Source organism: Acomys minous, assembly GCF_964271855.1.
Source record: "Acomys minous genome assembly, chromosome: 13".
Taxonomy (NCBI): domain Eukaryota; kingdom Metazoa; phylum Chordata; class Mammalia; order Rodentia; family Muridae; genus Acomys; species Acomys minous.
In genome coordinates, this window is record NC_140495.1 from 44,825,465 (window position 1) to 44,849,317 (window position 23,853).

The following is a 23,853-nucleotide window of genomic DNA, read 5'->3' on the forward strand; positions in this document are numbered from 1 at the left end:
TCTTACTGAGCACTGGACTGGCCGGTTCAACTCAGCTGTTCTGGCTCAAACTCCTCTCCCAGCTGATTTATTCAATCTGGTGTCTCTCTCGGCCCTTGAATTGCTCTGCTTGGCCTCAAACTAACTCCAGCTAACTGCTCCAATCTTGTGGCTCCTTCTCATTCTCTGGCTCATTCTGTCCTCACCTGAGTTCTCTTTTTGCAACTTGTCTCTCTATTGCTGTCCAGGTAAAACTGACTCTTCTCTCTCTCTCTCTCTCTCTCCACTGCTCCCTAAAATAGCTTCCGTTTCCTCTCTGTTCTCATGAGAGTTGGGCATATTCTATTCTGTCAAATCTTCCCTGATTCATCACTTTCTTTTTCTGTCACTCAATTAGACACCACTTTCCAGCATGGATGCTTCCTTCTACAAACTAACTTTACCTTCATTGTTTTGGATTAAAGGCATGTGTCATCACACCTGGATCTAAGCCTTTCTTTAGCTGACATTTGCTCTATACAAGTCTGGCCTTGGACTCTAATCTGCTTGCCTCTGGCTCCTGGATTAAAGATGTGTTTGTATTCCAGCTAGATCAGTTGGTAGAGCATGATACTCTTTTCATTTTTTTTTAAGGTTTATTTTTATTTTATGTATCTGAGTACCTTGTCTTCATGCACACCAGAAGAGGGCATGAGATCTCATTATAGATGGTTGTGAGCCACCATGTGGTTGCTGGGAATTGAACTCAGGACCTTTGGAAGAGCATTCAGTGCTCTTAACTTCTGAGCCATCTCTCCAGCCCCGAGCATGATACTCTTAATCTCAGGGTCATGGGTTTGTGCCCGATGTTGGGCACCAAAATGTTGTTATAAAGAAATAAAATCCCCAATCATTCGATTTTACCAGTGAAGACTCAGGAGCCAGATGCTGGGGTGAAAACCTGCTAGCTCAGAGACGCAGAGAAAGCATCCAGCTTTCCTTCCTACTCAGCTCACGTCCCAGAGGAAAAGGCCAAAAAGCCAAAAGCCAAAAGCCCAAGTCCAAAAGCTTGCTAGCTCAGATGATGACCCAGGAGGAAAAGGCCTGCAAGCAAACCCAACAACCCAGGAGGAAAAAAGCCAAAAAGCCAAAGAGTTCTTTCTTCTTCTCCACACTGTCTTAAAAACTCTTCTCTCAAAGTCCTGAGCAAACATAGAGCCCACAGGTCATAACAAGGCATAAGTCAAAATTTATCTGATTGATGCCAAAGAAAAAGACAGAGATAGGTAGATCAAAGACCACATGAACAGGCAGAAGCCAGGAAAACAGGCAGATGAAAGAAAAGAAACAAATCCATGGTGTCAGAAAATTAGAAGTCTTTACGTTTCCAAAGGCTGGGTGAGGAACATAGTAAAGCCAACGTGAAACTGGAGCTGGTGGCACATACCTGTAATCTCAGCATTTGGGAGATGAGGCAAGAGGGTCAAGCATTCAAAGCCAGTACCCACATGGCTGCTAACAACTGTCTGTAGGTCTAGAGGGTTCAACAGAGACACTGTACACACACAGCCCACAAATGTACATGCAGGAAAAGGTACATCTACCCAAAATAAAGATGGATTAATATTTAAAATAGTAAATAATAATATAACAACAGGCAGTTAAAAACCAGAAAGGCTGGAATGTAGGCAAAGAAGTAGATACAGGTCTAGAAGTGGGAGTTCAGCAAGGCGTGGTGACTCACCCCCTATTGTCACCAGGACTAAGAAAGAAAAAGCTAACCCTGTCTACTGTGAGTTCCAGATCTTCTAGGACCACATGACACAATAGCAAAAAAAAGGGGGGGATATCTCAGAAAATAGGGCCTAACCAAGAGGGACAAGCAGCAGCAACAGGACCCACCAAGAGAATTAGAAAGTAAATGGTGGGGCTGGAAAGATGGTTCAGAGGTTAAGAGCATTAACTGCTCTTCCGGAGGTCCTGAGTACAATTCCCCCGCAACCACATGGTGGCTCACAGCAACCATCTATGATGTGATCTGATGCCCTCTTCTGGCCTGCAGAGGTACATGAAAGCAGGGCACTGTATACATAATAAATAAATAAATCTTTTTTAAAAAGAAAGAAAGAAAGAAAGAAAGTGGCAGCAGAAGAAGGCCATAAGAATCTCATGTAAGAGAGCTTCTGCCCCAGCTGGCAAGTCCTGGCCACCTCCTGCCCAGGTGGAAATCTATATCAGTGTGGGCAGCCACCCACCATGGAGGCTTGCTGCCCTTGGCAGTGTTGATTCAAGACCCTCACACGCTGCTGCTTTCCTGTATGTAATCTTAGCAAGGAAAACAAAGGAAAGACAGCTTTCAAAAGAAGACTTTTCTCAGACCTCAGACCAAAGGCGCACGAGGCACTGTGCCTCGGAATACAGTAATACCCCAGGTACTGCTCAATATAGTTACGTGATGATTGTCTCAGTCAGTGGTGGAGCACATGCATGGCAAGGATTACGTCACCCGATTCACTGTAGGTATCTTAAGAGTGTGTATGGTCCGTAATGTTAGCACGGTACAGAATGGCCTGATGACACATTTCTCGGAATACTGCTCCGTGGCGAGGCAATGTGTGGCTGCACTGTTCTTTGCTCGTTTTGCAAAGGATAGGTCATCAGTTCCTTTTTTTTTAAAGATTTATTTATTTGTTTGTTTGTTTATTTATTATGTATACATTGCTGTGCCTGCTTGTACCCCTGCAGGCCAGAAGAGGGCGTCAGATCACATTATAGATGGTTGTGAGCCACCATGTGGTTGCTGGGAATTGAACTCAGGACCTCTGGAAGAGCAGACAGTGCTCTTAACCGCTGAGCCATCTCTCCAGCCCATCAGTTCCATCTTTGTCTGCATCATGAGGCCCTGAGCTAGTTATCTCCAAGGTCATGCTTTTAGTCTTTGATGCTTTCTGGTCCATTGCTTTAGCCACAGGCCACGATGACACCAAAGCCTTCTGTGCTTTCTGAACTAGACAGGAGCCTTCTTTTGTGGGTCTTGTGAGATAATGAAGGTGTATTAAACAAGGGAAGATTAACATCATTTACTGATTCAGAAATAAGTCAGCAACAGCAGTTTGGGGTTTTGGTCTGCTTTTGTGTAGAGAGAGTACAAGGCTGAGCCCTTGGTGTCCTAGTTGATTTTCCTCTTTCACAGCACAGTTGAATTAACAAGGTAATGGAAAAAGAAGCAAAGGGACCCACGCTCTTAACTTTCCTTCCCAAGGCTTGTGTTTCTGGGTAACAGGAAGAGGCGCTTCCTTCAGCTCACCGGGCACTCCTATTTTCCATTCTGCTAATAGGCTTTGCGCTGGCCCAGCTGGGCTCCTGGAAGCCTCAGAGAGGCATGTGCTCTCTTCCAGTGTGTGCATAGTGTCCTGTTGTGTGTTGACGGTTTGCCATGGGACAGACACCCTGCTGGAAGCGAGGCTGTGGCAGGACTTTGCAAACTTTCCACTGCCTCATCACTCCCAGGAGGGGAAACAAACGTGAACCCAGCAGGGTTTGGGTGTGGGCTAGGGCAGGCCAGCCAAGCTCCAGGAAATCTGAGGTTTGACAATAGGGTTATAGGAAGACCATGTTCTTCACTACAGCATACCTATATTTGTTTTAGGAGTTTGGTTTGGTTTTGGAACAGGGCTCTTACTATATAGACTAGGCTGGTCTCAAACTTGAATCAATCCTCCTGCTTCTGTCCCAAAAATGATTAAAATTAATTTTAAAAAAAGTATTAATAATAATAATATAGCCTGTAGAGGCTGAGGAAGGATTGCTGTAAGTTTGAGGCCAGCCCTAGGCTACAAAGTGAATTCCAGGTTAGCCTAGGCTATAGTGCAAGAGCCTGCCTCAAACCAAACAAAAAGCAATCTACCAATAACTAGGTTCTCCTTGAATCCTCAGAGCAGTTTGTGCTATAAACAGATACAACTTTCTTTTCTCCTCTGGCACTGAGACCTCCTGGCACTTTGCTATAACATATGAAGTTTGTTTTGACAGATACTGTTGTCATTAGTTTTTTGTTTGTTTGTTTGTTTGTTTGTTTCTTCCAGACAGGGTTGTAGCCTTAGCTGTCCTGGACTCACTTTGTAGACCAGGCTGGCCTTGAACTCAAAGTGATCCACCTGCCTCTGACTCCCAAGTGCTAGGATTAAAGGTATGTGCCACCTGGCCATCGTGTGTGTGTGTGTGTGTGTGTGTGCGTGTGCATATATACATATATATAAAGATATGTTTATTTGTTTATTTATTATGTATACAGTGCTCCATCTGCATGTACACCTGTAGGCCAGAAGAGGGCACCAGATCTCATTACAAGTGGTTGCTGGGATTTGAACTCAGGATGTCTGGAAGAGCAGTCAGTGCTCTTAACCTCTGAGCCATCTCTCCAGCCCTGTCATTAGTTTTTAACTATTTTATTTGGGGTATTTACTGCCTCTACCTCTCTTCTCCACCCCATCCCTTCCGACACCCCAACACTACATATGAGAGACAGAAGGTTAATGGAGAGAGGGGGCCTGTAGACTTCTTTACTTCTCCTGGCTGTTTAGAGTCTATTGAAGCCCCCCTCTCTCTCTTTCCCCCTCCCTCCCTCCCTCCCTTCCTTCCCCCCCCCTCTCTCTGTGTATGTGTGTGTCTGTCTGTGTGTGTGTGTGTGTGTGTGTGTATGTCTGTGTGTGTGTGTGTGTGTGTGTGTGTGTGTCTCTCTCTCTCTCTCTCTCTCTCTCTCTCTCTCTCTGTGTCTCTCTCTCTCTGTCTCTCTGTATGTCTTTACGTGTGTGTATTTGTCTCTCTCTCTCTTTCTCTCTCTCTGTCTCTCTGTCTCTCTCTCTGTCTCTCTGTCTCTCTCTGTGTCTCTTTCTGTCTCTCTGTGTGTCTGTGTGTCTCTCTGTGTGTATCTCTCTGTCTCTTTCTCTGTGTCTCTCTCTTTCTCTTTTTCTGTATGTCTCTCTGTCTCTTTCTCTGTGTCTCTGTGTGTGTCTCTCTCTTTCTCTTTCTGTCTCTGTGTGTGTCTCTCTATCTCTTTCTCTGTATCTCTCTCTGTCTCTTTGTCTCTCTCTGTGTATGTCTCTCTCTCTGTTACTCTCTCTGTGTTTCTCTCTGTCTTTATCTCAGTGTCTCTGTCTCTCTCTGTGTGTGTCTCTCTTTCTCTGTCTCTGTCTCTGTGTCTCTCTCTGCCTCTCTCTGTCTCTCTGTCTCTCTGTCTCTCTGTGTGTCTCTCTCTTTCTCTCTCTCTCTGTCTCTGTGTGTGTGTGTCTGTCTTTCTCTCTCTGTCTCTCTCTCTCTCTCTGTGTCTCTGTGTCTCTGTCTCTCTGTGTGTCTCTGTATGTGTGTCTCTCTTTCTCTCTCTGTCTTTCTCTCTGTGTGTGTCTCTCTGTGTCTCTGTGTGTGTGTCTCTCTCTCTCTCTCTCTCTCTCTCTCTCTCTCTCTCTCTCTCTGGCTCTCTCTGCCTCTCTGTCTCTGTCTGTCTTCTTCTTCTTTTCTTCTCTCTCTCTCTCTCTCTCTCTCTCTCTCTCTCTCTCTCTCTCTCTCTCTCTCTCTCCCCCAACTCTGAGCTCTTGTATTTATAGCCCTCGGAGTCCTCAGGCTTATTAGACTACCTGTAGCTGGCAAAGACCATGCCCCACATGAGGCAATTATCAGCTATGGACAGACTAAAGCCCAAACTAAAATCCGACGCTTGGGATTAAAACAAAATCATGTTTATATAACATAACTGAGTTTTTAAAGAAACAAAAACTTCCCTTACAGACACTGTTGGTGGTTAAAGTATTATTGTTATTGCTTATTGTTCTTTCCCTTGTGGATCATAGGCCCAGGTAGCACACAGGACTATCGGTTTTGTCCACTACTATGTCCCAGCAGTGTCTGGAAAAGGTAGGCTTTCAATAGACATCTGCTGAATGAATATGCAAGCCCGGACTTGAAAAGTCCAGGAGCATAGAGAATTAGAACATGGTCCCTGTTTTATGGAGGTTGTGGTTCCTGGAGAGAGAACTGTATAATAACATATGTGAAAGATAACAAGTGATGGGTGCTGAATGGGTGACACAGTCAAAGCAAATTTGGGGAGAGGAACAAATCCTGCATGCAGAGGTGATCTCAGCAGGCTCTACGGAGGGGAGGGGGAGGGGGGCTGATGGAAAAAAATGGCTGCAGTAGGAAGATCTCTGCGCCCGTGGCCACCTCACCACTCTGAGCTCATTCCCTTCGTTTGGCTTCTGTATTTACTGGATGTCTACCGTGGGTCAAGAGCTGTGCCGGGAGCCAAGATTCTATTGGTGGATAAAAGTTATATAGTCTCCACCCTCACAGAGATTAGCAAGCAATTGTGCTGAAGCCAAGTTTGGAGTCAAAGAGGCACCGTAGGGGCCGCAAGTGATCCAGATTTTGACTCAGGGTCTGACCTGATGGAAGAAATGAAGCTCACATTAAAGACTGGAAGATGAGTCTGGAAGAGTCAGCCAGAGGTGGGATATGAGTAGGAGTTCTTAGTCCTCTGAGATAAATAAATAAATAAATAAATAAATAAATAAATAGTTGGGGGAAACGTAAATGAAGACCTGGAAGTGGTCCAGGAGGCTGGATGCAGGAAGACATCAGGAATGCAGGGGATGGGGGATAGAACCACAGAGGCCAGAGCATGAGTTTGAACTTCATCCTTGGGGCAATGATGATCTGTAGAGTGATCAGATGGTGTCGGGCTGGGCGTGGCCTGGATGGAGGGGCAGGTGAGCTCTCCGTCATCCCTCTGTAAGGACAGGATTTAGTGATTAGTAGACAGAAGCGAAGGGAAAGGAAAATGTAAAGCATGACACTTCTCTAAATGCTATGGACAGAAAGAAAAGGTGAGAGGTCTTCCGCTGTATTTTAAGGGTCTGAGGTAGCAAAGGGGAGATTTTGGTCAGAAAACTCAGATCCGGTCCTTGGAGACAAAATCTAAAATCCAGATACAGATTTTAAAGTTAGCAGAATATAGGTTCTAATTAAATTTTCAAGGCAAGTAAGCACCCTTGGTGAAGAGTGAGAAAATAGTATCTAAGGCAAGACTTTGAAGGACACCAGTATTTAAGGCAGGGGAAGAGAAACTGTGAAAACAGACCAAGAGAAGAGTGGTGAGAAAAAACACAAAAGCTGCCTGTGGGGCTAGGCTCGATGGCCAAAGGCCTCCCTCACTCTGGAGTCCCGTGGTCCTGTAGAGCTTGGGACCTTAGCCAGGCCTCAGAAACAGAGCACAAAGAGAAAGGACATTCCAAGCAATGGGGCCACATCTGCCAACTCCCCGACAAGAAACAGAGGGCGCGCTCAAACCGAATCGCTTGAGAAGGGTTCAATAGAGAGGCTATTTACAAGGGTGTAGGAAGCTTTAGAGAAACAACAAAGCAGAAATCTGGCAAGCGTCATAACAGAGACCCTTTAACCACCCCCAAAGCCTGAAGCCAGCAAGAAGGCGGGGGGGGGGGGGGGGGCCTGTGGGAAGATGTGATCATCTGAAACACCCTCTCCACAACCACCCCACACCCCACCACTATGCCCTCTGCTTTGCCGCTGGTGCCTCCTGTTGGCCAAACAGAAGGCAGAAAGGACAGGAACGCGGGGATGCAGCCTAAGCCTATAGTAGTCCTAAGGCACAGAGCAGAGTGAAGAACAGAAATGGACGGATGGACGGAGTGTTCTAGAACACTTCCCCGAGAGATGAGAGTGGGTTGGACAGGGAATATTGGTTTCTGTATTGCTCTGGTGACAACAAGCAAATTCAGTTGCTTAAAACAATACAAGTGTGTGGTCGCCATTTCGGAAGTTCGAGATCCAAATGGCTCTCACTGGTGTCAGCAGGACCTTAGCGCTCTCTAAAGGCCGCAAGGGGGAGATCCCTAACCTTCCCCAACACCCATGGTCCTCACACGGCTTCTCGTGGCTTTCCTGCATCTTTGAAACCCCAAATCCTGACCTTCTGACCTTCTGTTCCCGCCACGGCTGCTTGGCTCCCACTTCCATCACCTGAGCACTTTGGAATACATTGTGCCACCCAGACAATCCAGAATACTTGCCCTGCGGTGAGTCCTTAATGTAGGGGCCCTGGGTGTGGCTCAGTTGTGAGACCCAGGTCCCTTAGGCATAGCACGTGCTCCACCAGTCCTCCTCCTGGCCACCCCGGCCATCCCACCAGCCATTGTATACTTCCCTGTCCTGTGTCTCTGCCTGTGCTTGTCTGTGTCTTAGATGACCCTGGCACATGCGTGTCCTCCTCAGGACCTCTTCCTTCAAGGCTCGGTGACAATCTCTGTCTCCTGAGACTTTCAGCCTACTTCAAATGTTACAGGAATACTTACCACACGGCTTTTTTTTTTTTTTTTTTTGCTATATGTGTGCTGCCTTGCTAAGCTATGGTCCTCCTGGAGGGAGCTTTTCTAGAACTTTGCTTGGCGGCAGCAGGTGTACAAAAAGTGCATACTGCCTTGGAAGAGCTAGCTGAAGACCGAATGCAGGATTGTCTTGCTAGGGAAGACCTGGAGAAATTTCCTGCAAGGGACTGAGGAAAGCTTGCATTTGTCGTGAAAGTTTAAGAATGAAGCATTCAGCAGGCCCCAGTGACACACAACTGTAATCCCAGCACTCAGGAGGCTGAGGCAGGCAGATCTCTGAGTTCGAGGCCAGCCTGGTCTACAAAGTGAGTCTAAGACAGCCAAGGCTACACAGAGAAACCCTATCTTGAAAAAAAGGGGGGGAGCAGGAAGAAAAACCAAAAAAGAAAAAGAACAAGGCATTGGCGTTTCAGAGGGGTGGGGGACTAAAAAAAAGAATGTTTTAAGAGTATAAAGAAAGAAAAATTAAAAAGAATTGCTACAGAAACAACAACAACCAAAATAAAAAGAGGACATGAAGATGGGAGGGAGATGGGACTGCAGGGCATCGGAGGGAGGCGGAGGGGGCACCGGAGGGAGTGGGGGGGGCACTGGAGGGAGGTGGAGGGGGCACTGGAGGGAGTGGGGGGGCACCGGAGGGAGTGGGGGGCACTGGAGGGAATCGGAGGGGGCACTGGAGGGAGTGGGGGGGGCACTGGAGGGAGGCGGAGGGGGCACTGGAGGGAGGCGGAGGGGGCACTGGAGGGAGTGGGGGGGCACCGGAGGGAGTGGGGGGGGGGCACCGGAGGGAGTGGGGGGGGCACCGGAGGGAGTGGGGGGGCACCGGAGGGAGTGGGGGGGGCACCGGAGGGAGTGGGGGGGCACCGGAGGGAGTGGGGGGGGCACTGGAGGGAGGCGGAGGGGGCACTGGAGGGAGTGGGGGGGGCACCGGAGGGAGTGGGGGGGCACTGGAGGGAGTGGGGGGGCACCGGAGGGAGTGGGGGGGCACCGGAGGGAGGCGGAGGGGGCACTGGAGGGAGTGGGGGGGGCACTGGAGGGAGTGGGGGGGCACTGGAGGGAGTCGGAGGGGGCACCGGAGGGAATGGGGGGGCACCGGAGGGAGTGGGGGGCATTGGAGGGAGTGGGGGGCACTGGAGGGAGTGGGGGGGCACTGGAGGGAGGCGGAGGGGGCACTGGAGGGAGTGGGGGGGCACCGGAGGGAGTGGGGGGGGCACCGGAGGGAGTGGGGGGGGCACCGGAGGGAGTGGGGGGGGGCACCGGAGGGAGTGGGGGGGCACCGGAGGGAGGCGGAGGGGGCACCGGAGGGAGGCGGAGGGGGCACTAGAAGGTGTTGGAGGGAGGCAGTAGTGGACAAATGTGATCAAAAGCCATAATTTAAAGATAAAACTTTCAAATAAAAAAGAAACTATTAAAATGCTCTCAAAGACATCATTAAAAAATAATAGATAAGGGTGGGCGGTGGTGGTGCACGCCTTTAATCCCAGCACTCGGGAGGCAGAGGCCGGCGGATCTCTGTGAGTTCGAGGCCAGCCTGGTCTACAAAGCGAGTCCAGGACAGTCAAGGCTACACAGAGAGACCCTGTCTGGAAAAATAAAAATAACGAAGGAAAGGAATAAGAAGTGGAGAGAGTAACTGTGCTCAGAGCTTTAGAATGACTCTCGTTTTCACTGCGTGGGCGCAGGGGACAATGTGTTCTCACTCGGAGCCTCTGAACTCTTTCCTGAATGAATCCCAGTCTGTGTTCTTCACAGCCCTCTCTACCCTGAAAAGGCGTGAGTACGCTGCTTACAACCGCCCCACAATTAGTCATTGTTCCTCAGTGGGTTTCAATGGAACCCGAGGATGGAAAAGCACTCACTACCCTGGGACCCAGAAGCCAGGCACACCTCTCAGAGCTAGGCCTTTGCTCACCTCGCTCTCCGCCACAGTCTGTAAAATCCCCTGATGCTATCTTGCCGCCTTCCTTACAGGGCTGCCTTATGCGGGGGCAAAGATTGAAATAATACTGCAGGCTGTGGTCTGCTCTTTGGCTGTGCGGTAGAATCCATTGCCGGCACGGCACGGTCTGTTACTAATTTGGCAGTTTTATGGTAAGGAGATAACAGTGTTTCTCTTTGTGGTAGTGTGAAGTCTCGGGAAGCTGGCCCACTTCAAGGTGCGTGAGAAAGGTGTGTCTCAGAAGCCATGGCGCTCCCCTTCCAAAAAGAGCTGGGGAAATTCAAGGACATCGACGAAGATGAGCTTCTTGGCAAGCTGTCAGAAGAGGAACTGAAACAGTTGGAGAACGTTCTGGATGACCTGGATGCCGAGGTTTGTGCCGAGGGACTGGAGCGGGCTGCTGAAAGAGAGCGCAGGAGAAAGGGGCGGTTCCCTCCTTCCGCGTTGCCGAGGCCCCCACAGCCCCAGTGCGTAGTTCTGGCTTCCTTTAGCGTTTATGCTGAGCCCCAGGGCCACCACAGTGAGGAATGGCAAGGGTGCTTCTCAAAACCAGTTCGCTATAGATGAGGAAAAGTGGTTTTCATTGGGAAAGAACTGGTCTGGTTTAGCTCAGGAATTGGGGGAGCGGCCCAGAGTCCTTGGAGAAAACGGCATTAAGTGTATTTCACGACTAGAAGGTATACACACAAGAGTGACCCACACAGGAGCCCTCACTACAAATGTCTGAGGTGCTGTTGAAAACGCCTCTGTAGTATAGGATTTCTTTAGGTTGATTTATTTGTTTGAGACAGGGTCTTGTGTACTCCAGGCTGTCTTAGAACTCGATGTTGTAGCTGAGCATGACCCGCCCTTCTGATCTTCCGACCTCCACCTCCCAGGTGCTGGGACTACAGGCATGTTAAGGATGTAACTTGGGGGTTTCTGCCTGTGAGACAAGCACTCTGCCAACTATGCCACGGCTACAGCCTGTTTGTTTGTTTGTTTATTAAGACAGGGTCTTATAGCCCAGGTGGATGGCAAACTCACTGCACAGCTAAAGCTGACCTTGAATCCTTCCTGTCCTTACTTTCCAAGTGTTGGAATAACAGGCCTGAGCCGCCACACCAGCCAGACACCCTTTTTAAGGCAGGTCTCACTGTGTAGTCTTATCTGGCCTGAAACTCACTATGTAGCCCAGGCCAGTCTCAAACTCATAGAGAGCCACCTGCCTCTGCTTCCCAAGTGCTGGGATTAAATATATGTATGGAACTCTACAACCAGCCCAGAATTTTTTTTTCTTAAGATGGTGTCTCACTATGTAGCTAAGGCTGGCCGGCAACTTAGTACGTAGCCCAAGCCGGCCTCCTATATGTTAACTATAAGCATGCAACACCATTCCTGGATCTTCTTGGGTTTGGTTTTGGTTTTGTTGCTGTTCTGGGGAATTTTGTTTGGTTGGTTTGGTTTTGGTTTTGAGGTAAATCTTGTGTCTCCTGTAGCAGAACTGGCTTGAAGCCAGCTCGAGCTCACCATGTACTCTAGGAGAAGCTCAGGTTTCTGGTCATTCCACCTCCAGCTGCAAAGTGCTGGGATAGCCTGTGCTACCACTGGTATAATTTAGTTCAAACATACAAAGAACTTGAACTTCTATGACAGTGTGTAGATGATTAGCATCCGAGTCTCACTTTCCAACATTTCCATCGCTTCTCGAAAAGCTGGGCAGCTCTTGCTAAATACTTAGCAAGTGTTTCAGCCCTGAATGACATTATCTTAAAGCTGGAGGTATCCAGAGCTGTGATTAAGCCCTAAAGATGTCAGTAAATAAAACTATTCATATGACATTCTGCTCTACCTGATACCTGAGATGTTTATTTTTTTTTATTTAAGTATAATCTCCCCCCTCCCCCCCCCACTCAGTTTTTTGAGACAGAGTTTCTTTGTGTAGCCTTGGCTGACCTGGACTTGCTTTGTAAACCAGGCTGGCTGCAGACTCACAGCGATCCACCTGCCTCTGCCTCCCTGAGTGCTAGGATTACAGGCATGCACCACCATGCCCGGCTTAAGTGCAATGCTTTTATACACATAAGGAAGGAATGTTGGGGCTTAACCAGGGCATAATGCCACATGCCTATCACCCCAACACTTCGGGGAGCAGAGGAAGGTCATGAGTTTGGGTTGAGCCTGAGAACATAGAGAGTTCTAGGGCAGTGTGGACTACAAAGGGAGACTTTAACTTAAAAATCTAAAATAAAGCCAGGTGTAGTGGCTCACTCTTTTAATCTCAATACCTGAAAGATAAAGGTAGGCAGATCTCTGAGAGTCTGAGGCAAGCTTGGGCTACCTAGTGAGTTCTAGAACAGCCAGTGCTACTTGGTGAAACTTTGTCCACAAAAAAAGAAAAGGAAAAACCAACCAACCAAACAACAACAACAACAAACTAAAACAAGAGCTGGCCATGTTGGTGAATGTTTTTAATTCCAGCACTCAGGCAAGAGGGTCAGGAGCCAGGGCTAGCCTCAGTTACATAGGGAGTTTGAGGCCAGCCAGGGTTACATTCGACTGAGTCTTAAAAAGACAAATAAATGACTCTTACTCAGGCAGATATGGTCGTACACTATAATATTTCCTTACCTCTTGGTTGTCTCTGGAGGAGACAGGTTAGAAATAAGTGAGTATGGCCGTCCTGCCTGCCTTAGGAGCTGTGGGTGCATACCTGACCAGACCTTATGACAATAAACACAGAAAGACCTTTTCCTCCACATTCTAGAAGGCAGCTGCAGATGTTCCAGAGGCTGATGCTTCTGTGGCTGTGCTCCTTGAGCTGGTTGGGTCCCCTCCCTTAGCAAAGGAGGTTAGAACAAATACATTCCCCAGAGCCGTCTTAGAGAGCCCCAGGCCTCAGCCAGTAAAGGTGCTGCCAGGCCTTCCCGCTGACAGCACATGCAAAAGAGGAAAGAGCTCAGAGCAGAGCTGTGGTGCACGCCTCTAATCCCAGCACTCAGGGAGGCAGAGGCAGGTGGAGCTCTGAGTTCGAGGCCAGCCTGGTCTACAAAGAGAGTCCAGGACAGCCAAGACTACATAGAGAAACCCTGTCTGGAAAAAGGAAGGAAAGAAGAAAGGAAGGAAGGAGAAGGGAAGGAAAGAAGGGAGGAAGGAAGGAAGGGAAGGGAAGAAAGGAAAGAGGAAGGAAAGAAGGAAGGAGGAAAGAAACAAGGAAAAATCAGTCTAGCAAACATCTCCCCGACATCTCCTATCTGTCTTGTCAGAGTGCGATGTTGCCGGCTGGATTCCGACAGAAGGACCAGACCCAGAAAGCAGCCACGGGCCCGTTTGACCGCGAGCACCTCCTCATGTACCTGGAGAAGGAGGCTTTGGAACAGAAGGACAGAGAGGACTTTGTGCCCTTCACGGGAGAAAAGAAAGGTAAGGCCAGCACACTGCACCTCAGGGGACAAGGTGCCCTTCACGGATTTGTGGAGCATCAGGCAAGGGAGCTGGCCTGGGCATAGGGAGTGGGCCTATCATCTGTGCATGGTGTTTCCAGACACTAGGACTCATAGATACAGGTACAACACCCAAAGTGAACCCTAAGGTAAACTACAGCTCATGGGTGGTGATGATGGTGGTGCTTCCCAGACCCATTGGTTACCGCAGATGCTCCCACTATAGTGTGGGATACAAGTAGGGAGGTTGAGGGGGCACATGAGCATTTTCTGCTTAATTTGGATATGAACCTAAAGTTATTCTCAAAATTAAAAGCCATTAGTTTAAAAGAAAAAAAGCAGAGCAGGATGTGTGATTAGTTGAATGAATACATGAGATGTGATGGCTCTGAAATGAATTTCGTTAATTATTTTTTCAAAGTCTGAAGAAAAAAGCTTTGGACATGTTAAGCAGCGACCTACTCGGGCTTTGGACATGTTAAGCAGTGCCCGACAGGGCATCGCTGTGATAGCCCTAAAACCACACTCATCAGTTTGCATCTTTGCTTTGCTGGGGGTGTGGTCTCTGCATCAGAGCACTGCAGCCTACACTCTGTGCTGTGCACATCTGACGGGTCACAGGCCCCTGAGAAGGAAATTAAGAAGGCAGAGCCCATCAGTGATGAGTCAGGTAAAGAGCCATGGGTTACTGTGGAATGTGAGCGGTTGCTATGGTAACGCTGTTGCTGCTGTTGGACTTACTGAATTGTGGCAAGCATAATGTATAATGTAAAAAAAAAAATTCTTCAATAAAATTCCCCAAATGCTATGCATTAGATAGTGGCAGAATAATAAGAGGGAAAGCTTTTGTCATTTCGTCTCCAAGTAGAGGGGGTGGCTATGGCAAATTACCCGCTGCATCCCTGGTTCATGTACTTGTGGTGCTGGAGGTAGAAAGGAAAGCAGGAGCTATCGGAGTACAAATGGTGCACACAGTCACATCCTGTCGCCTAGGACACGGCTGGTGGGGTACTTACTCTCTCATTGCTGTGACAATGTGCCAAAACACCGGGCAAAGGCAACTTAAGGAAGGAAGGGTCGATTTGGAGTGACAGTTCAAGAGCACAGTCCATCTCCAGTGGAGAAAGCGCAGCAGCAGAAACCCAAGGCAGAGGCTCGCTCCGCATCCACGGGCAGGGAGCAGATGGATGCTGGGGCTCAGCTTGCTGTCTCCTTTTCAAGCCAGGACTCCAGCCCACGGATTGGAGCCTCCCCCATTCAGGGCGGGTCTTTCCAGTTCAAGAAATACAGAAACCTCCTCATAAGCATGCCCAGAGATTTTTCTTTTCTAGATCTTGTCAAGGTGATGCTATTAGCAATCACCCTTAGAAGAAGCTTAACTGCTGAAGTGTGGAGTTCTGCGTGGTAAGAGGCAGGGCAGGGTTCCTTCTCAAACTAGCTTAGCCCCATCCCGGCAGTTCAGGAACGTCAAATGATACGAGACAGTTCAATGATGCGTGTCTTTAATGCCAGCGTTGCATCTTCTGTTCAGTCTGCCAGCCCCACCCATAAGGCGGTAGTGCAGTTACTTTTGTTTTTCTTCTGATTTAAAGGGAGAGTGTTTATCCCCAAGGAAAAGCCTGTAGAAACTCATAAAGAAGAGAAAGTGACTCTGGACCCAGAACTGGAAGAAGCCTTGGCCAGCGCCTCTGACACTGAACTCTACGACCTTGCAGGTCAGTTCTCAGGGCTGACCTGTGTCCCCCGACGTGACCCCCAGGCATGCACTCACTCCCCTGGGGCAAACCTGTGAGCTTCTGGTAGCTGCTGAGACTTGTGCAGCCCAGGTGGCAGCCCTCACCTGTAATCCTGGATCCTGTGGCTGAGCAAGCCATGTTCTAGCCCATTCTGCTGTTTAGATGCTGCCCATCCTACAAACCTCCTATGAGAAACCAAACAGAGCAGATAAAAATAGTATCGAGAGCTTAAAAGAAGTAAAATTGCAATCTAGGTGTGGGGACTCATGCCTGAAATGGTAGCATTAGCACTCTAAAGGCTGAGGCAGGGGGATTATTGTGAGTTTGAGCCCAGCCTGGGCTACAGAATTAAGACACTATCTCAAAAAGAAAACAAAATTAGAAATTAAAAAATGAATGAAGAAGGGCCAGAGAGATGGCTTAGAGGTTAAGAGCACTGTCTGCTCTTCCAGAGGTCCTTAGTTCAATTCCCAGCAACCACATGGTGCCTCACAACCATCTATAGTGAGATCTGGTGCCCTCTTCTGGCATTCACACACACATGGGGGCAGAGTGCTGTATAAATAATAAATAAATAAAATCTTTTTTTAAAAAATGAATGAAGTAATATCCCCATATGCTTTCTAAGAGCTTCTACATTAAAACAAACTTACGGACTTCATATATTTAATGGTCACTTTTTTTTTTTTTTTGGTTGGCCTTGTTTTTGTTTTTTGAAACAATTTCTCTACGTAACCCTAGATGTCCTGGAACTTGCTCTATAGGTTCTCTCCAGGCTCAAACTCAGAGGTCCACCTGCCCCTGCCTCCCAAGGGAGGGATTGAAGGTGTGTGCCACCACCTCCTGGCTTCACGGTCACATTTCTGTGAAGGTATTTGTCTCCCTCACAGTCACCATTGCAAGCTGATTTGTGCCAAGCGGTCAGCTGGCCTTCTTGTTTCCTTAACAAACTGAAACATGAGGACGATGACAATGACAACGACAGCAGGACTGTTATTTTAGTTGATTTTACATGCAGATTGTATTAGTTACTTTTCTGTTGCTGTGACAAAACACCACGACCAGGGCGACTTATAAAAGAAAGTGTTTAGTTGAACGTGCGGTTTCAGAGGGTGAGAGTCTGTGGTGGCGAAGCAAAGGCACGGCACTAGGAACGGCTGAACACTCACATCTTGATCCAAAAGCAGGAGGCAGAGCGCACTGGGAATGAGTCTTTTGGAACTTCAAAGCCGGGCTGGAGAGATGGCTCGGAGGTTAAGAGCCCTGTCTGCTCTTCCAAAGGTCCTGAGTTCAATTCCCAGCAACCACATGGTGGCTCACAACCACCTATACTGAGATCTGGTGCCCTCTACTGGCGTGCAAGCTAAAATGCAGGCAGAACACTATAAATAATAAATAAATAAATCTAAAAAAAAAAAAAAGAAAGAAAGAAAGAAAGAAAGAAACTTCAAAGCCTGCCTACCCCAGAGACGAACATGCTCCAACAAAGCCACGCCTCCTAGTACTTGGCTCAGGACCACCCATTCAAATATATGAGTGAATGGTGGCCATTAACATTCAAGCTACCATGTAGCCATAAACTCAAATAATACAAAAGAAACGAGAAGTCTTTCCCCCAAATTAAGTCTATTCTCTTAAAAAAAAAAAAGATGTGATGCGGGTGTGAGTAACATAGTAAGTTCTAAAGTAGTATGGGCTATCTAGAACAAGGGCTGGAGAGGTGGCTCAGAGGTTAAGAGCACTGACTGTTCTTCCAAAGGTCCTGAGTTCAATTCCCAGCAACCACATGGTGGCTCACAACCATCTATAATGAGATCTGGTGCCCTCTTCAGGCATGCAGGTGTACATGCAGGCAGAACACTACATAATAAATAAATTTTTTTAAAAAAATCTAGAACAAGAGCTGGGTGTGGTGGTGTATGTTCTTAATCCTCACACTGGGGAAATAGAGGCAGGAGGATCAGCAGACCTGGCTAGTCTCAGTGTGCATGTGACGTTCACAGGACAAGTCTATGGAGCTGGCTCCCTCCTTCCCCTTTATGTGAGTTCTGAGGATCAAACTCAGGCCGTCCAGCTTGCATTGTGGGGCAGCAGGTGCCTTTACTTCCTGAGCCCAAAGCCCTGCCTGCCCCTATTTCCTTAGCACTGGGATCACAGATGCACACCTCCACACCCAACATGCATCTGGCTCTTACGTAAGTTCTGGGTTCTAACTCAGGTCCTTGTGTTTTCTTTTTTTGTTTGTTTGTTTGGTTTGGTTTGGTTTTTTGAGACAGGGTTTCTCTGTATAGCCTTGCCTGTCTTAGACTTGCTTTGTAGACCAGGCTGGCCTCGAACTCACAGCGATGTGCCTGCCTCTGCCTCCCGAGTGCTGAGATTAAAGGCGTGCGCCACCACACCCAGCTGGCCCTTGTGTTTTCCAGTGAAGTAGTTTATCAATTTATCTGCTTCCCAGCCCCGGCACTGTGGTTCTTATTCCACTAGTAGATGTGTGTAGAAAGCTTGTGGGGAAGCCTGCCAGCCTTCTCCCAGTGGAGAGTGCCACCCCCACACATTTCCATCCAGCTCTGCTGATGTCAGCGGGTGACACCAGGTCCATTAGAGGTCTCTGTAGCCTCGGCTCACCTGGTGAGGAAGGTATTTTGCAATGAATGACTGGGCCCTGTGGTTACTATGGAGACACTCCCTCCGTAGTTACTGCTTTTCCCAAGGGTTGTCTCACAAGCTTTACTGGAATTGCCCAAAGGAAGAATGCAGGGTCAGACTTGATTGCCAGGAAACACCTGAGAAAAGAGAAAGGGAAAAAAAGCAATCCCCCTGAAGATACTTGACCCTGGGCTCCGTGTATTAGCCGGGGAGATAGTGCAAACAGGCACTGCCTTTGTTCTCCTTCCTCGGCCGAACAGACACGCGCCCTAAGAACTCAGTGGAAAGCCTTCTCTGGGGATGAAAATCAAGCAGCGTCTTCTCCAGGGTGGATCTTTCTAGAAGATTAAGCATAACCTGTGAGTGCAAGGGCTAAGGAGCATTGCCTGTGCTGGTGTGGCTGGGAATGAGTAGAAAGGCCAGCAGTTCAAAGGTGTGGCGATGGCTTCTTCCCCTCGCGTGGTGGTCCCAGGCACATTGAGAGCAAGGCTTCCCCTCTCCTGGACTGCTCTGAGGAAACTCGCCCATAGAAAGCCCTGAGGGAGCTTTACTAACCGAAACTTTAGTCAAGTTCTCAAGCAGTTGGGGTTAAGGAGGAGGCAGACCCCGTGGGCAGTCAGTGGTTTCCCAGATCAAGGAAGTTAGGGTGTACCAGTGAGGATTCAAACTCTATGTGCTCCAGATTTTAGCTCCTAAATTCCATAGTTTAGTGTTGTGACTCAGTTTTCAGTGCAAGGGATTGAACCTAGGGCCTTGGGTGTGCTAGACAGGTGTTCTACAACTGAGCTATAGTCCCAGCCCTTGTGTTGTTGTTGTTGTTGTTGTTGTTGTTGTTGTTGTTGTTGTTGTTTGGGTTTGGTTTGTTTGTTTGTTTTCAAAACAGAGTCTCACTCTGGTAGTAGGTTATCCAGGCTGGCCTTGAACTCTTGAACTATGTACATACCCCCGTACATAGCCCCACACTGGCCTCTTGATACCCTTATGCTTCTTGGGTGCAAGCCACATACCTACCTCTAACTCCTGGGGTTGTTTGTTTTGTTTTGTTTTTTGAAACTGGATTTCTTGTAGCCCTGGCTGTCCTGGATCTCACTCTGTAGACCAGGCTGGCCTTGAACTCAGAGATCCGCCTGCCTCGGCCTCTCGAGTGCTGGGATTAAAGGTGCATTCCACCACTGCCTTGCCTCACTTCCAGGCTTAACCACGGTTACTGGCTTAATCACGGGCCCTTCTTTGTATTGTGTTAGCTGCCTCACTTCTAAAATATAGCTTAGAGTAGAATCAATCAGGTCTTAGGGGCCTGTGCCTCTCACCTGTAATTTCACTAGAAGAGAAAACTGTTTCAGCCTGCCCAGCACCACCCGGCCCACAGTGCAGCTTCCTGCAGGCCTGCCCCCTAGTGCCAGTTCTGTGTAACAACAGGCACTGGGGCCTTAATATACTCAGCTGACCCAGTGTTCCTGATAGCCTTTCTCTTCTTTCCCAAAAGGAAAGAAAGGACAACTTTTTTTCTAGCTGGTTTTGCCTCTGGGGTGGGGGTGGAGTGGAAGGGAACCAACATAATAATCTATACCACATCAGATCTTTAAAATCCTGAGAATCCATCAGGGTTATTGGTCCAGTATTAATCTCAACACTCAGGGGGCAGCAGCGAGAGGATTACTGCAGATCTGAGGCCAGCCTGGTCTACGTGATGAGTTCCAGGCTAGACAGGGTTACAGATAAGAAAATTAAACAAGGCCAGGTGTGGTGGCACACACCTGTAATCCCAGCACTCAGGGAGGCAGAGGCAGGTGGATCGCTGTGAGTTCGAGGCCAGCCTGGTCTACAAAGTGAGTCCAGGGCAGCCAAGGCTACACAGAGAAACCCTGTCTCAAAAAACAAAACAAAAAAAGAAAACTAAATGAAGGTGGGATGTGGTGGCACCTACCTATAACACAGCATTTGGGAGCAGAGGCAGGAGGATCACACTGAGTTTGAGGTCAGTCTAGCCTATGAGTGAGTTCCAGGCCATCCAGGGCAATAAGGCGAAACCCTGAAAACAAAGTAACGATGACAGTAACAAACAGCTGAATGTTGAGTCTCCTTAGCTAGGGCAGTGTTCTAGACTCATCTCTCTTACTATGATCAAAGGCAGCTCAGGGCAGGAAGGGGTTTATTCGGCTTACACTGCCAGCTCACTGTCCAGCATCGAGGGCAGGAGTCAAAACAGGAACTTACGCCCCTAGTCACATCACATCCACAGCTCAAAGTGGGGAGAAATAAACAAATAGACGCTGCCACTTCTGTCCAGCTGGCTGTCTTCACTCTGGCACGGTTCAGGGCCCAGCCCAGGAAGTGATGCTGCTCACATCGGGCTGGATCTTCTGGCCTCGATAATAACCCTCCCAAAGGCATGACCTCACACCAGCGTAATCTAGAGAATTCCTCATTAAGACTCTTTCCAGGTGACCTGTGGTCGTGTCAAGTTGGCAGTTGTGTTTTGGTGACTAGCCGGAATGGCTACACAGTTAGTTGTTCCTCGGCCCCTTAATGACCCTGCACATCTAACCACACAGAGCTACTGGAAGTCTCTGGAAGGATTCAAGGTTATTGAACACTGTGCACAGACGACACACTGTGCCAGGGAAGGGGTCCTGGAGACTTTGTGCTATGTAAAGAATTGTTTGGCTGGGAGTGGTGACGCACATCTTTAATCCCAGCACAGGACAGCCAAGGCTACACAGAGAAACCCTGTCTCAAAAAGACCCAAAAAAAAAAAGAAAAGAAAAAAAGAATTGTTCTTCTAGGTGCAAATTAACAATGTGGCCATCCTCGCCTGTGTTTCAAAACTTAATGCTTGTTATTGTCGCTTGTGTTTTCAGCTGTCCTTGGAGTCCACAATTTGCTCAACAATCCAAAGTTTGATGAAGAAACCACCAATGGCAAAGGTCGCAAGGGGCCTGTAAGGAGTAAGTTGTTGAGGAGTCTGGGGACTCGGGAAGCTTCGGAGCCTTGGCCTGGTGCCTGCTGGAGAAAGACCCGCTGCTTCTAGCAGGAGTCACTGGGCGCCAAGCAGTCAGACCCGGTGGAGAAGCCGATGGCGGGCACTCTGCCTGCCGGTGTTGGCTAGAACCACAGAACACGCCTTCATGCCAGGTTATCCAGTAGGGGGAAAAAATCCTGATAAAAAGTTTGCAGAGTGGGCTTAGAATGCAAATAAAGTTTTATGTTCGTAAGGATATTTTAATCACTGAGGGAATCTTGGCTGCTGTCTTCTTCATTAGTTAAATCATTGTTAAATACTTACTGGGAATGTCCTGGGCAAATGTAGAAAGATCTTTTCCAAAGGAACTTAACCAGAGTGACCGGTTAGTCTTCCCTCCGTGAGAGCTGAGTAAAGGCAGATCCTGGCTTCTGGACCAATTGCCTAGGATTCCCTCTGTCCGAGATGTCAGAGATGCCACTCAGTCGCAGTAGCTTGTTTACTTGGTTAGTTATTGAGATGAGGTCTTGCTACTTAGCTTAGGACGACCCCAAACTCCTCTCTCCCAGAGCCCTCCTCTCTCAGCTTAAAATTTAAAGAATTTATTTGCTTGTATATTATGTGCATTGGTGTGAGGGTGTCAGACCACCTGGAACGGGAGTTACAGACAGGTATAAGCTGCCATGATTGGTACTGGGAGTTGAACCCTGGTCCTTTGGAAGAGTAGACAGTGCTCTTAACTACTGAGCCATCTCTCCAGCCCTTCTCTCAGCTTCTTGAGTGCCGGGATTATAGGTGTGTTGCTGGTGTGTAAGAGCTCTCTGCACATTAGAATATTGAATCCTTTGTATGTTACATGTACTCCAAATACTTTCGGATAAATCAGTGTGGGCTGTTTTGTTGTTGTTGTTTGGTTTTTGTTTATTCTGAGACGGGCCTGAAATTCACTGTGTGGCCCAGGCTGGTCTCAAACTCCTAACTCAATCTCTGAAATTCGAGTATTTGAGGCATGTCTTGCTATATCTGGCTCAAGTAATTTCTCATTTATTTATTCTTATGAATGTAAGTGGGCTTATTTTACATGTATATATGTGTGCCACATGCGCATCCAATGCCCAAGGAAGCCAGAAGAGAGTTTCAGATCCCTGGGTCTGGACTTGGTAGTGTTTGTAAGGCACCATGAGGGTGCTTGGAGCTAAACTCCAGTCCTCTGCGAGAGTAGCAAGTGCTCTTAACCACTGAGCCATGTCTCCAGCCCCCAATACTTGCTTTTAAGATGGCCTTCATTCTCCTCTTCCATTCCTTGGTCTTTCCCATACCTTTCTCAAAGCTAAAGATGCCAAATGGAAATTGGAGGAGGGAGGCAATGGAGAACTAATGGGTTGGGACCTGGAGACAGAGGTGTAGTTCTCAGCGCAGTTCTTACCACTTCTAAGCAGGAGAACAAAAGCTCTGAGCGGGTCCTGGGTTCAAGTTTTTAGATTCACACAAAAGTTTTAAAAGGGTTTGGGAAGCAAAGAGACTCATCATGGCGCCCAGTTTTGCATCTCAGAGCCTGTGGTCTGGTGAAGATAGTGCGGGGAAAGTCCATATGGTACAGCAGGGACTGCCAGTGGATGTCTTGGGGGTTGGAGTTTGCTTTAGGGCCTTCTGTACTGGGACTTCATGTAGTGTCAGCTACTGAGACCCTCGTGGTAGCTGAAAAGCACCTGCCTCCCAAACTAACTCAAGAGCAGTGCTTGCCCAGTGACAGTGCACTTACTGTCATTGCTACGGAGTGTTAGACTCCACAGGAAAAAACGGTGCTTTCTGGGGAGGTCGTCTCTGGTTCGGTAAAGGATGCCTTGCGCTTTCTTTTCTAAATTAAAACTTGTGTTTTAGATGTCGTCAAAGGTGAAAAAGCCAAGCCAGTATTTGAGGAGCCACCGAACCCCACAAACGTGGAAGCGAGTCTACAGCAGATGAAGGCCAATGACCCCAGCCTGCAAGAGGTCAACCTCAACAACATCAAGGTAGCTCTTGGCTCAGCCTGGCATCACAGAGCTGGCCGGAGGCCACCGCCTGCTTGCCTGCCTTTACACTGGCCTCAGCCTGGCATCACAGAGCTAGCTGGAGGTCACTGCCTGCCTGCCTTTACACTGGCTTGCAGTCCTTTCAACCTACTGACTTTAGACAGAACACTCTAGTCAAAAGAAAGGGGTCCACGAAAATAGTAACTTCTAGAACTTTTTGAAAAAATAATAATAATAACACTCAGGCCAAACAAAGCACATTGTACCTGCTGCTGAATAACACCAATACTTGTTTCTTTTCTTTCTTTCTTTCCTTCCTTCCTTCCTTTTTTTTTTTTCTTTTTTTTTCAGTTCTAGGAGTCAAACCCAAAGCCTCGTGTGTGCTACAGCACTCTACCACTTAGCTGTATTCCCAGCCCCCTCACACAGTTTCGAGTATCAAGAATGTCAGAGTAACTTAGAAGGGTAGTTGGCACAAGCTCTCAGGTGAGACTGCAGTGAAGGCGCCTGTCGAGGCTAAGCTGTCCAAGGCTCCACTTCCAGGATGGCACACCCCTGCGGCCGTGGCCAGGAGACCACGTTCCCACCACGTGGGCCTCTCTTTATGGTCACATGAGTGTCCTTACACAATCACACCTGGCATCCCCAAGGAAAGCGACCTTAGAATGAAAGAGAACACGAAGCCAGGGTGGAGAGAAAGCTCAGTGGTTAGAAGCCATTCAGAGTACCCAACCTCAGCACCCATGGCAAGTGCCTCACAACCACCTGTAACTCCAGAT

The 23,853-nt window shown here is 48.2% G+C and overlaps 1 protein-coding gene across 2 annotated transcripts in view; it reads left to right on the forward strand.

Annotated features, from left to right (window-relative positions):
* The window catches only part of TMOD2 (tropomodulin 2), a 51,113-nt gene that overhangs the window by 6,086 nt on the left and 21,174 nt on the right, over positions 1-23,853 (forward strand). For both annotated transcript variants that reach the window (XM_084754579.1, XM_084754580.1), the window contains exons 2-6: positions 10,482-10,668; positions 13,542-13,698; positions 15,311-15,433; positions 20,962-21,048; positions 22,944-23,074. In XM_084754579.1, coding sequence (XP_084610705.1) covers positions 10,543-10,668; positions 13,542-13,698; positions 15,311-15,433; positions 20,962-21,048; positions 22,944-23,074 — 624 coding nt within the window. In that variant the 5' untranslated portion in view covers positions 10,482-10,542. The remainder of the gene's footprint in view (positions 1-10,481; positions 10,669-13,541; positions 13,699-15,310; positions 15,434-20,961; positions 21,049-22,943; positions 23,075-23,853) is intronic.